This window comes from Emydura macquarii, unplaced genomic scaffold (genome assembly GCF_026122565.2).
Source record: "Emydura macquarii macquarii isolate MOO-44397 ecotype Brisbane River unplaced genomic scaffold, CSIRO-AGI_Emac_v2 contig_3450, whole genome shotgun sequence".
NCBI classification, from domain to species: domain Eukaryota; kingdom Metazoa; phylum Chordata; order Testudines; family Chelidae; genus Emydura; species Emydura macquarii.
In genome coordinates, this window is record NW_027133587.1 from 200,493 (window position 1) to 214,331 (window position 13,839).

At 50.0% G+C, this 13,839-nt stretch overlaps 1 protein-coding gene across 1 annotated transcript; it reads right to left on the reverse strand.

Moving 5' to 3' along the window:
• Positions 1 to 882: 882 nt before the first annotated feature.
• Positions 883 to 13,621, reverse strand: LOC137144322 (zinc finger protein 154-like). The gene is made up of 11 exons (XM_067534537.1): positions 13,532 to 13,621; positions 11,251 to 11,337; positions 10,495 to 10,716; positions 9,811 to 9,833; positions 8,993 to 9,105; positions 8,672 to 8,704; positions 7,799 to 7,881; positions 6,992 to 7,118; positions 3,988 to 4,101; positions 1,802 to 2,232; positions 883 to 1,714 (listed from the first exon to the last, which is right to left on the reverse strand). The coding sequence occupies exons 1-11, from the start codon at positions 13,619 to 13,621 to the stop codon at positions 956 to 958; spliced, it is 2,082 nt and encodes a 693-aa protein (XP_067390638.1). The 3' UTR covers positions 883 to 955.
• Between the last annotated feature and the right edge of the window lie 218 nt (positions 13,622 to 13,839).

Sequence of the window (13,839 nt, forward strand, 5' to 3'; positions counted from 1 at the left end):
GAAGTCATCTAGTCCAACCCCCTGTGCAAAGCAGGACTAACCTCAGCTATATCATCCCAGCCAGGGCTTTGTCAAGACGCAGCTTAAAAACCTCTAAAGATGGAGATTCCACCACCTCCCTAGGTAACCCATTCCAGTGCTTCACCACCCTCCTAGTAAAAAACTTTTTCCTAATGTCCAACCTAGACCTCCTCAACTGCAACTTGATTCTGTTGCTCCTTGTTCTGTCATCTGCCACCACCAAGAACAGCCTGGCCCCATCCTCCCTGGAACCCCCTTTTAGGGAGTTAAAGGCTGCTATCAAATCCCCCCTCATTCTTCTCTTTTGCAGACTAAACAAGCCCAGTTTCCTTAGCCTCTCCTCATAAGTCCTGTGCTCCAGCCCCCTAATCATTTTTGTTGCCCTCCACTGTACTCTCTCCAACTTGTCTACATCCTTTTTGTAGTGGGGGGCCCAAAACTGGACACAATACTCTAAATGCGGCCTTACCAATGCTGAATAGAGGGGAATAATCACTTCCCGTGACCTGCTGGCAATGCTCCTCCTTAGCCTTCTTGACAACCAGGGCACACTGCTGACTCATATCCAGCTTTTTATCCACTGTTACCCCCAGGTCCTTTTCTGCAGAACTGCTGCTTAGCTCGTTGGTCCCCAGTCTATAGCTGTGCATGGGATTCTTCCTTCCTAAGTGGAGGACTCTGCACTTTTCTTTGTTGAACCTCATTAGATTTATTTTGGCCCAATCCTCCAGAACAAGGGAGCTGATACAAAGGAGCACAGAATTCTCCCAAAAATGGTGAGCTAGAAGAGAGTAAATGGGACAACCCAGCTGGGGGACCTGAGAGACAACATACATAGTTCAAATAGTTCAAAGAGCCTTTAAGAGGGAATTACAAAATCATTTTTTTTAGAAAAAAAAATTTATCATCAGCTCAAGTAAGGACTTTATGGTATTTATTTCTCTTGCAAATTCTCTGATGATATAAATAGGCACTGAGATCTGATCAAACCTTTTCCAACACTCAGAACATCTAAGTTTGTCTGTGAAATGTGGCTCCTCTGATGTCTAATAAGGTTTGACCTCTGACTGAAGTTTTTCCCGCACTCAGGGCATTTATAGGGTCTCTCTCTCGTATGGATTCTCTTATGTTTAATAAGGGATGATCTCTGAGCAAAGTTTTTCCCGCACTCACTGCATTTGTAAGGTCTCTCTCCTGTGTGGATTCTCTGATGTGTAATAAGGATTGATCTCCGACCGAAGTTTTTCCCGCATTCACAGCATTCATAGGGACGCTCTCCTGTGTGGATTTTCTGATGTGTAATAAGGTCTGAGTGATGAGTGAAGCTTTTCTCACACTCACAGCATTTATAGGGTCTCTCTCCTGTGTGGATTCTCTGATGTCCAATAAGGAGTGAGCTGTGTCTGAAGCTTTTCCCGCACTCAGGGCATTTGTAGGGTCTCTCTCCCGTGTGGATTCTCTGATGTTTTATGAGGTATGAGCGGTGAGTGAAGGTTTCCCCGCACTCACTGCATTCATAAGGTCTTTCCCCAGTGTGTATTTTCTGATGTCTTATAAGGTTTGAGAGCCAAGTGAAGGTTTTCCCACACTCAGAGCATACATAGGGTCTCTCTCCTGTGTGGATTCTCTGATGTGGTATGAGATTTGACCTGTGAGTGAATGTTTTCCCGCACTCACAACACCTGTAGGGTCTCTCTCCAATGTGGTTTCTGTGATGTATAATAAGGCTTGAGTGCCTCGTGAAAATTTTGCCACATTCCTCACATTCAAAGGATCGCACCTCTGTGTGGATTCTCTGATGTCTCCTAAGGCCTGAGCTCTGTTTGAAGCTTTTCCCACACTCACAGCATTCGTAGGGTCTCTCTCCTGTGTGTATTCTCTGATGTCTAATAAGGTCTGTGCGGTTACGGAAAGTTTTCCTACACTCAAAGCATGTGTTTCTTTGTTTTGCATGGGTCTTCTGCTGGGCTGTGGTTTCCTTGATGGACTTGTGAGGTCCAGAACTATTAATGGATTTATTCATTTCCTCCCTTGGCTTGTTTCTCTGCCTCTTCTCTGCCCTGTGCTGACTCTCACCATCTTTTCCGTGCTCAGGATTCCTGGACACATCCTCTTTAGTGATTTCCAATAATGCCCTGTGCTGTTCAACTTGCTCAAGATCTTCCTGCTGAGATTGCTCCTCCTCATTCTCACTCAGTGTCCCATCACCTGCTGGGAGAAACAGGAATGGAAAAGGGGAGACCAAACATTGTTGGAAATTGGCTGTGGTGGAAGAAAGAATGCCAGAACTGCCTCATGTTCTGGCAATCTCTAATCTCTAGTGCTTCAAGGACACTACCTCCATGCTTTAAATTCAGCACATAATGTGGATCCAAACTAGTAGGCTTGGAACGATTAGAGTTTTATCAGTAAATATCAATTTCGCTGTAAACACACAAACCAACCCAAAATATCTGCATCAATGATCACATTTTCAGATGGCAAGGTAAGAAAAACACTGCTTGAGAAGTTAAGAGTTTGGTTTTAGGATATTCATTCTGTATATTATTACATGTAATGTTGATGGTTTGTTTCAACCATTATGAAATTTTAATGGTTTGAATCTCTACCTGTATCATATCTCCCCTTAGTTGTCTTCTTTCCAAGCTGAAAAATCCCAGACTTTTAAATCTTCATATAGAAATTGTTACATGCCCCTAATCATCTTTGTTGCCCTTTTCTGTACCTTTTCCAATTCCAATAGATCTGTTTTGAGATGGGGTGACAGGAACTGCACTTAGTATTCTAGATGTGGGCATTCCATGGATTTATAGGGAACATGATATTTTCTCTCTTGTGATCTATTCCTTTCCGAATAATTCCCAACATTCTGTCAGTGTTTTTTGTCTGACGCTGCAGATTGGGCAGGTCTTCTCAGAGAACTATCCACAGTGACTCCAAGATCTCTTTCCTGAGTGGTCACCCAGTTTTCTAATATCCCTTTGGAACTCCGCACAGTCTCTTTGAAGTTATCAATATTGAGTAATGTTCTATCGTCTGCAAATTTGGCCACCTCGCTGCTTACCCCTTTTCCCAGATCATTTATGAATATGTTGAACAATGCAGGTAGTATACAAACCCCTGTGGGACACCACTATTTACCCATCTCCAGTCTGAAAATTAAACATTTATTCCCACTATTTGTTTCCTATCTTTTAACTAGTTATTGATGCAGGAGAGGACTTCCTGTCTTATCCCATGGTTGCTTACTTGGCTTAACAGCCTTTGGTGAGGGATTTTGTCAAAGGCTTTCTAAAAGTCTAAGTACACTACTATATCCACTGGATCACCCTTGTCCACCTGCTTGTTGACCTACTCAAAGACTTTTAATTGCTTGGTGAGGAATGATTTTCCTTTACAAAAGCCATGTTGACTCCTCTCCAACAAATCTGGTACTGAAGTTAGGCTTACCAGCCTGTAATTGCCGGGATTGCCTCTGGAGCCTTTTTTAAAAATAGGCATCACATTAACTATCCTCCAGTCATCTGGTAGAGAAGCTGATTTAAGTGATAGGTTACATATCACAGTTAGTAGCTCTGCAATTTCATATCTGAGCACCTTCAGATCTCCTGGGTGGATACTATCTGCCTCTGGTGACTTATTACTATTTTATTTATTATTTTGTTCCAAAACCTCTTCTAATGACACCTCAATCTGGGACAGTCCCTCAGATTTGTCACCTAAAAGAATGGCTCAGGTTTGGGAATCTCCCTCACATCCGCTGCAGTGAAGATGAAAGCACAGAATTAATTTAGTTACTCTACAGTGGACTTATCATCCTTGAGTTGCACCTTGATTGTCCAGAGGCCCCACTGTTTGTTTAGCAAGCTTCCTGCTTCTGATGTACTAAAAAAATATTTTGTTGTTACTTTTTGAGTCTTTGGCTAGTAGCTCTTCAAATTTTTATTTGATTTAATGATTTCTCACCTGTGCAGTTCCCTGTCCGTCTCTCTCTTTCCTCTGAATCATGGAGGTCTGGGGTACACGGCTCATTGCCTTGTTCCAGAGGGGCGATCACATCAGGTGTGAAAACTGGAAACTCTGCACAGGGAAAGAAAATCAAAGGGGTTCATTGGAGATTTGTCACAAAAACGTCTATTATTTCAACCGCTGCTCATTTTAAAGTAGCAAGATGCTGAGGATAACTCCTCCGATGTCCTCCTAAGATGTTCTGCTTAAAGAGGGATTTAACTAACCCCATCTCTGCCGGGAAAATGTACGGCCTGACAATCATCAACCAGATAGGTCCTAAACACATAGACTGTAATTCCAGGAGTGAGGAAGTGAAGATTGCAGCCAGCAAGGAAAACACCTGCTTCTTTCTGAGAAAGAGTGGTCCAGAGGAAAAGAGAGAGTCAGAGGAAGGCTGGGAACAGTGACCATGGGTTGGTTGTGAACAGCAAACTAAGCGATAGAAGGGAGTGGGGATGTCACTGAACAAGTTATCTCAGGTGTGTTAGATGTCAGGAAAGCACACTTGGAGGAATAAGAGATCTCACTAGGCAGGTGTAATAGGAGGGAGAATGAAAACCCCCCAGGGTGTGGAGAAGGCTGGGGAATTAGATTCTATAATTCAGAAGCAACAGATTCTAGTTCATCTGGAAAAGGAGACTATGAAAAATATGAAATGGGCCACGTGACATCAGGTGGGACTGATTCAAAGATCCAAGATCCCCTGCGGGGAAGGGAGATCATGGCTGTTGTATATAGGGAGGGGGAAGTAGAATCTTCCGAGTCTGCAGAGTCACTATCAACCTATGAAATCAAGAAGAAAGAGGGTGACCATTTAGCAAGTGTGAAAAATCGGGACAGAGGGTGGGGGGGAAATAGGCGCCTATATAAGATAAAGCCCCAAATATATGGATTGTCCTTATAAAATCTGGACATCTGGTCACCCTAGCAAGAATGCACCCCCCTCCCCCCCTTTTTTTTCTTTTTTTTGCCAGGGAAGGGGTTATCTTGTGGCTGGGAGGAATGTGAGGACTGAGAACTGGTGGCTGGGGTCACAGCAGGCAGGGAAGAGGTGAGAGTAGTGGTGGAGGGCACTGAGCAATGGACAGAGAAGAGGGAAAATAGAGCGAGGGCTGTGTAGGGACTTTGTGTTAATGGGGTGCAATCCGGCAGCTCCAGATCCACAAAACTTCCTCCCCCACCCCTGTCCCCACTACCTCTCAATGAAACCACCCTCCCTCTTTCCCAAGTGTCCCTTAGCCTATTCTCCAAACCCCTGTGACGGAGATGGAGCTTCTCTGTAATACTGGTGAACACTGGATGTTGACCTGGCTACTGGGATGTTTGCTGTATGAATCTGTTAGTGCAGTTTAATAGGGGGGCGGTAAGGAAAACAAACAGGAAGGGAAGAACCATGACTCAAAATTAGCCACCCTTTGGTAAAGATGTAAAAACTGTCCTGAGACAATTCCTGAACTATCAGTATTTCCTGTTCTCTCTTCTAGCTCCAGCTAACATGCAGACCTGAGGTAGATGAGCAGATCCAAAGTCTGGGCCAAACTGGAGCAGTGTACAAAGGAACTCCATCTCAAGAGGGGAGATGGCTGCTCAGGTAATTGTGAAGGGGAAAAAGACAGAGACACTGGGGGGAGGCCCAATGGGATGTCTGAACAAGTTGGAGCCAGTTTTGATCTTTCTGTCAGTTGCAGGAGAGCCCTGTGCCCAGCCAAGGGGCAGCCCTCCTTCCAGACAGTTGACCCCGTTTGACTTTGTTCTCCAGCTTGGCCTGTTGCTTGGCTTTCCTGCTGAGAGGCGGGGGGAAATCTCTCTCCTGTCGGTCATTGGTTGCGATGTGGATACGTCCTGGTTTCCATTGCCTCTTTGGATCCTGCATTGATCTGGGTCTGTTTCAGCTAGTCCTTTGAAGAACGTTTCAGGCCCCAGTCCACTCCAGATGGCTACCTGACCCAAACACCTCAACTCTCCTGTTCTGCCCTGACAACAGATCAATCCTTTTTCTGCCACAGGTAGCAACGCCAATGACGATGTGACCCAGTGCGCTCCCGAAGTGTCATCCTGAATAACCCTGATGCTGACATTAGCTACTGGCCAAGGTTTAGTAAGGTTGGGGGCAAAGACAAACGACCATGGAAATGGGGATAAAGGACCATGGAAATGGGGGATTCTCCTTCTCTTGGAGTCTTCAAGGCAACACTGGCTGCCCTTCTGGAAGATGATTTAGTCAAAGACGAGGTATTCAACTCAACACAGCAGTAACTGAATGAAGTTCTATGGCCTGGGTGATACAGGAGGTCAGAGATGATCTGTAGTGCCTTCCGGCCATAGAATCTATGAATTTATAACAGAGACAAGGAAGGACTAAGACCATGCCCTTGCTTGTGTTGTGTTCTACACCTTGGAATACCAGCATTTACTTTCATGACTTCCAGCCGCGTGCATCGTGATAGCTGTAGCTGTAACTGAATGATGGAGGGATGAGATGGAGCAGCCTGGCAGAGCTGTGACTGTGGCGTGAAGAGAGTTGCCTGTGAACCTTGAGGGACCCAGTCTGCCTCATTTCAGTGCCGAGTGCTATAGTCTGCATCAGGAAATGTGACTCAGAGGAAATCCTCACGGGGAAGGCAAAGGGGTGGTAACATTTTGCAAGTCTGTAATGGTTAGTCTGGGATAGGCTTTAACCTTGAGTGCAGGCCACGTGTTGGAAGCTTCTGTTCGTTACACAAGACCTAAACCCATGTTGTGCCTTAGTGAAGAGAAGATGTTAGACTTTGTGCTACGCAGCGCCTGTGCTCTGTTCCCTGAGTGTCCTGTGGTGGGCAGGGCAGAGCACTGGTCCGTGTGTCACTGCCATGTTGGGGGGTTGCTGAATCAAGGCAGAGTTGAGGATGCAGTGTAGGGGTGATGTGAACCTTCTCTCTTCATTTCTCCTTCTAATAACCCAGGGGACAGGGATCCTTACCCAGCGAGGCCACATTCTCACGGTTCTCCTGCGTCACGTCCCTGTAGAGGGCTCTCTTTCGGGGGTCCACCAGAGCCCACTTTTCCCTGGTGAAACACACAGCCGCCTCCTTGAAGGTCACCGGCCCCTGAAAGAGCAAGAGTCCCGCACTCAGCACCTGCTGCCACTGTCACCCCCCACCCCACTATACATGGGGGAGCAGGGCCAATCCAACAGAAACACTCTCAGCCGAGTCCCATCCACAACCTCCTCGGAGCATCCAAGAGGTATTAGCATGAGGGGAGATAGGGGGAGCCCCTCAATCCTTCCCAAAAGTCAGAGATGGGAAGGGTCTTCACTGTCATCACACATGACTTGCCAGAGGCTGATACAGGAGATGCAGCCCCCAGCAGGTCCAGGAAGAACCCCCACTTGTAGAAATCTCAGCACCCACCCCATTGCCAGCAGCTGGATGTCAGGGAATGGGGCATCTCCCCTAATCCTCACGGGTGGGTGCCCCCTTCCTCTCACCAGCACCGAGAGCCTGGCAATTTTTCTCAGCCCAGACCGGTTTGTTCCCTGTCCCACAAATAGGGGAATTTCCTCACCCAACCCCCCCATGGGTGTATTCCTCCAATCCAGGCCCCAGATTTAACTAGTCCCAGCAGGTTCATCACGCCTTGTCCCCCTCCCTTCCTCCACCTTGTGCACTTCCTGTGCCCCCTCCCACCCTCAGCTCTAACTCCCTGGACGCTCCCACTTCCCGTGCATTGACTGACCCCTCTCGCCTCTACAGGAACCCACCAGCCATTGCCTCATAATCCCCACCTGAGCCAGCTCCGCTGCAGCCACTTCCCTGCTCCGGGCAGGATGGAAGAATCTGGAGTGACCTGTGGCCGTTATTCTGCAGCCTGTCCGGGGGAGAAGTTTATTGGGGAGATTTCAGAACAGACTTTCGGTCATTTCACATCGCGATTCTCACATTGGCTCTTTCTCCGCAGAGACATTCTACACTTTAATGCTGGGAAATGCTCAGTGACTTTATTGCAGGGCAGAGCCAACCCGTCCTACCAGGACTAAACCACTGAGACCTTTTAAAACCCAGCATGGTTCCCGAGGGCAACACATTCCCCAGCGGAGGGAGAACGACGCAGAGGTAGGGACCAGGCAAAATCTGTCCCGTGTTGATACAGTAACTGGATCTGAACGGGTTTGGGAGTTTGTGACCTCACTCCCCACTTATTCCTCCTCAGTTTCTCTCTCCCCTCCTAGCTCAGAGGCTTGGTTACTGTCTATTCCCAGGGGACTTTATTATCCTCAAAGCGCTAAAGGCATTTTGAATCCAAACTTTCTGCCTCATCCCCATCTCTGCACAGTCAGTCTATACAGAGTACAGCTGGGTTCCACTCCTCCTCGCCGCTGAGATTCTGCTGCCCCCTTTGGACCGTTCGCGGTCACCCATTAAAGCTGTCCGACTCCTCGCTGTGTGGATATTTTGTCCCTGTCTCACCCTATTTCCCACCATTCAGGGAGTTGTTTCTTTTCCCCAGAAATCACAGCCAGAGTGAACCCGTCTGTCACGGGGCTCATCCAGCTTCACATTGTTCCACAGCTTCTAGGGTCTAGAGGCCGTGATCCCCTGGCGCTAACATGGTTATGGGTCGGATATCACCCCACAGCACATCAGAGACAGACACGTACCTGTGTTGCTCCCCAGCTCCAGGCGCAGAGTCTCTGGGGGAAGGAGAGGACGGGAGAGGTGAGAATTCAGGCCCTCACATGCATGGAGAAGTTCCCATTGGTTATTAACGTAATTGCTTTTAACTACGAGAGAGGGACACTAACGGAGGCCAGTAAGACAGTCACTGCAGACAGAGCCAGCCCCACAGGACTGCTCCCTTGGGGAAGGGCGATGCGCTGCGCTGGGGCCGTGAGATGGAGATCTCACTAGGGTCCCCGACTCCTCCCCAGGGCGCGAGTAGCTCTAACAAGGAGGGACACTGCCCCCAGACTCCCGTTCACCTTTGAATCCCAGCAGCACCTCCTGCAGGTTGGCACTTTTCAGAGAGAAATTGCCAAGTCTCTTCTCCAGCGCCACAAACCCCGGCTCTGGCTTATCGGATGTCCCAGCCTCCCTGCCAGGGAAAGGAGGAGGGGTGAGAAATTGGCCCAATCCCTGACCCCTGAGCCCCAGCAACCCACAAATCCCAGGACACCTGGATCTGAGCTTTACAGCCTGAGATGGTCACTGTTCTGGTGAGTCACCTGCCCTCAGCCCTGTGTTCTGCCTGGGCCCAGAGAGATGGAACGTGGGGAAACATTGGGGCAAGGAACAAAGACAGATAAAGGAGCTTTCTCTGGGATGCCGTGGTTCTCAACCTCTCCAGACTGTGGTAGCCCTTTCCGGGGTCTGATTTGTCCCCTGTACCCCAAGTTTCGCCTCGCTTAAAAACAACTCACTTACAAAATCAGACACAAAACTGTCTCAGACCACTATTACTGAAAAATGGCTTCCTTTCTCATTTTTACCACCTAATTATAGAAGAAATCAATCAGAATATAAATATTGTACTTTCGTTTCGGTGGGCAGCATATAGAGCCATTGAAACCAGTCACTGTCTGCATGAAATTTGAGTTTGCACTGACTTCACTCATCCTTTTCATGTAGCCGGCTGTAAAAATCGTGGACTCCTGGTTGAGAACCGCTGCGCTCGGGGAGATGGAATCACAGCCTCTAAGGCAGCGTGTCACACCCCAGTTCCAAGGGGGGACCTTTGTATTCAGGGCAGTGACCAAACCTAACAGCCCATGAGGGGAGTGAAACACAGCCAGGGACGTACCTGCTCCCAGCACTACCAGCACCCTAGAGAAGGAGAAAAAAAAGAGGTAGTCAGAGGACTTGTCTGGGGCAGAGGAAGCCTCCTGCTATGCAGGGAGTCACAATGGGAGCCTCTGGAATTTGGGGAGTTGCAGACACTCTGGTTCCTGTTCAGAGAGCAGCTGCCATCTCTCCCGTACCCACCAGCAGGGCCATTTGCTCTCAGCAGCCCCAGCCATCCCTGCTGGGAGGTTGCCACTGGGGCAAGTTTCTCCCCCAACGCTTCACAGGAAGAAAATGTTTCTCTGCCTTGAGAGTCAAATTCCCCCCAGTGCTGAGAGCCCCACAGCCCCCTGACCCCAGTAAACCCTTTAAGCTGGGGTGAGTGGGGCCTTTGGCCTGGGTCGGGCCCTCTGCATGGGGGAAGGGATTTCACCCTCAAAGTACCAATGCAGACAGACATTTGCAGGATGGGAGAGAAGATCCTGGGATTGCAGCATCCAGAATTCCCAGGATCCATCCCTGGTTCTGCCACAGACTCACCGTGTGACCGAGGGCAGGGCTCTGCCCCTCCCTCTGCCTCACTTCACCCTTTGTCCCACAGGGATCACACCCCTGACCCTGCTTTGTAAAGTGCTTTGGGATGTGGAGCAGAGAAGCTCCTATAGAAAAGCTGCAGGTTGTTATTTCAATGACACAGCCTGACCTGCAGGGATCGGCTCAGCGGCTGCTGCTCCTCTTCTCCTCCCCTCTCACTGAGCAGGGAAATCTCCAGAGACAGTTTGCAGACACCTTCATCCCTTCTCTTGACAATGGCTCTCTCTAGCTCCTCCAGCTGGGACAGCAGCAGCTGCTCCTGCTCCTCCAGAAACTCCTGCAGCTCCTTCCACACCCAGATGATTTTTTCTCTCTCCACTTCTGTCTGTTTCTGCAATCACAGGGAGAGGGCAGCTCAGTAACAAGGGAGAATCATACATGTGCCTCCTAATGGGGGGAGTTATTGACCAGATCACGGGGTCTCTTGCAGTGGATGATGGGAAATTCACATAGGCCAGGAAGGGTAGAGGGATCAGGGCAGGGGTGAGCTGTACATCGCCAACAGGAGGGACATTTCTCCCCCAAGCCTCATCAAATTGGCCTGAGCCAAACCCTCCATCTCTGCAGGCCATGTTTCCTTTCCTTCCTCCCCATTTTCCCTAGGTGCTAGAAAGGACCAGTCACTGTAACATCCAAACAACCCTTGGGCAGGGTCTCTGGGCTAACACAGACTGACACCCACCCAGACCTTCATTCACGCTAAGGGCATCATGTCACCCATACATGTTCGACCCTGTGCTCTTCCTGGGCGCCAGTGGGGACAGTTTCCTGGCTGGGGATGGCAGGACAGGCCCTGCACTCACCATGTCACTCAGGGAGCTCGGATCCTAGGCCAAGCTGAGGGCAGGGGGCTCTGGACACCTACCAGCAGCTCCTCACTTTGCTGCTCCTCCCCAGCTTTGGCTGCTTCTCTCTGTTTTAGCAGAGGGACCGGACGCTCTGGCGCTGCCTCCTGGGAGAAGCAGAGGATGGGGTGGTGGGGTTAAAAACTGCTACAAAAGGCCTCCCAGCTGCCAGATTTCAGGGCCCATCCTGCCCTGCAGATGCTCGGGCAGAGTCCCTGGGAGGCACTTGGATGTTATGCCCTGGTCTAGTTCAACCGCAGCCCAGAAGATCCAGGACAGGCTGGTGAAAAGGGGGACCATGTTTGCCAGAGAAATCACAGACTGCCAAGGCTGACGGGACAGGGGTGCGGCCCAACCCCCCACCCAACCTCAGACACTGACCCAATTTCCCCAGCTCCAGCCCTCCCCTCCAAGTTCCAGAGCTGAACATCGGCTTCCCACTCCCAGCTCTGCCCCCCACAAACCGACGCCCCTCAACCAGCTCCAAACAGCCGACAAACCCCAGCAACCCCCGTCCCCGGGACCCGCCCTTCCTGCCCCTCCCAACCCGGCTCTGCCCCCCAGACACACCCACCTCCCGGCCACCTCCTCCTCCCTGCCCCGCCGGGGACCCCCGCAGCACCGGGCAGCCCCTCTCCGTCCGCAGGGAGTCCGGGCCCCCACCCGGGCAGGGGGCGAACCAGGCAGGCGGGCCCGGCCCCTCCCGGCCAGATCGTGTCCGCCCCACGCGTGTCTCCGGCCCCCCGGGCCCTGCCCGCTCCCCGCCGCCCCGGACCCACCGCGCTGCAAAGCCGGAGCAGCCTGGGCGCTGCGCTCCCAGCCCTGGCCATGGCTCGGCGGCTGCAGACACACCTGGGTTGGGGGGGGGGGGCAGGAAGGGGCGGCTCCTACCCAGCCCTGCCCTGGCCCCGCAGGGGGTTTGTGACACGCGGGGACTTTCTGTGGCCGAGACAAGCCCTCCCCAGCCTGCAGGAGACCCTGGCCCTGAGCACGGGCAACGAGGCAAGGACCCATGCGGGGGGGGGGCGTCGGAGGGGCACAGCTGAGTTCACTGGCTGTGACATCTCACAGCCAGGGCAGGATCGGGAGAGGGGCAGTATCGGGCCCAGCTACTCGGCAGGATCGGGCCCCGTGTGCAGGAGGCGGGCGGGGTGGGCTGCTTTTACAGCCAGCCACGGAGGGATAGATGGGGCGGGGCAGTCTTGCCTTGACTCAACTCCCAACAAACTTCAAGGCCCTTGTCGGGCAGAGGACATGTCACATTTCCCACTGATGCTGTTTATTATAATTGTCCCTCCTTGCCCCAGCTTTTACCCCACATTTTATTGTAAAACGTGCACTGCCCCATCGAATTACATTCTTCAGCCGTGATGCTGCCCTTTTAACAGGTATTTCACCATCTGGAGTACTGTGTCCAGGTTTGGGCCCCCTACTACAGGAAGGAGGTGGACTAATTGGAGGGAGTCCAGAGGAGGGCAAGGAAAATGATGAGGGGGCTGGAGCACAAGACTTATGAGGAGAGGCTGAGGGACCTGGGCTTGTTTAGTCTGCAGAAGAGAAGAATGAGGGGGGATTTGATAGCAGTCTTCAACTACCTGAAAGGGGGTTGCAGGGAGGATGGAGCTAGGCTGTTCTCCGTGGTGGCAGATGACAGAACAAGGAGCAATGGTCTCATGTTGCAGTGGGGAGGTCTAGGTTGGATATTAGGAAAAACCTTTTCCCTAGGAGGGTGGTGAAGCACTGGAATGGGTTACCTAGGGAGGTGGGGGAATCTCCATCCTTAGAGGTTTTTAAGGTGAGGCTTGACAAAGCCCCGGGTGGGATAATTTAGTCAGGGTTGGTCCTGCTTTGAGCAGAGGGTTGGACTAGATACCTTCTGAGGTCCCTTCCAACTCTCATCTTCTATGAATCTATGTATTCATGTTTCTTTTGCTTAACACACATGAATGGGAGTGTGTATTTGTTCTTGGAAAGACTCGAACCATGAAAGCTAAGATAAAGAATTCACGCGCACTAAGTGTTATTGTCTTTCAAACTCTGATACTATCATTAAATAAGCCACCAAAGGCTTGTAAATTGTGAATATGTTAATCTGTCTATGTACATGAATGTACATGGTTTTATTTGGATAACCCAAAGTTAATACTCCTTGTAAGCTCAAAACAAATTCAAAACTTAAAACAGTTGTCTGAAAGTGGTTTAATGTTAATATTTGCATCTTTTTGACCTTTTTTCTATGTACTTTCTCATACTTTCGGGCTATATCTACACTAGCACTATTGTCGGTATAACTTCTGTCACTTCACCGTGTCTCTCCCCATTCATATAGCTACTGCTGCTCATTGGAGGTGGTTTAATTATGTTGATGGCAGAGCGCTCTCCTGTCGGCATGGAGCGGCATCTGTACAGCTGTGCCACTGTACGCTCGCTAGTGTAGACATGGCCTTAGAAGTAATTTATTACATCTTTCTTGGAGGTTATTTTTAGGCCACACAGTGGCTAGGTAAGATCACACAGGAAGCCCTGGCATGCCCTAAAATATTCACAATCTTACAATATTTTATCTGTTTTAGCACACTGGACTTGTCCATTGGAAAAATAAAATAATA

Bases quoted from the DNA above. Each gene is read 5' to 3' on its own strand.
- LOC137144322 (XM_067534537.1), bottom strand. From the start codon at position 13,621: ATGCCGACAGGAGAGCGCTCTGCCATCAACATAATTAAACCACCTCCA. The intron at 7,119-7,798 runs GTGGGGATTATG...TTGCTCTTTCAG, and splicing joins CTGCAGCGGAGCTGGCTCAG to GGGCCGGTGACCTTCAAGGA. The intron at 1,715-1,801 runs GTGCGATCCTTT...CACATTGGAGAG, and splicing joins ATCAGAGAATCCACACAGAG to AGACCCTACAGGTGTTGTGA.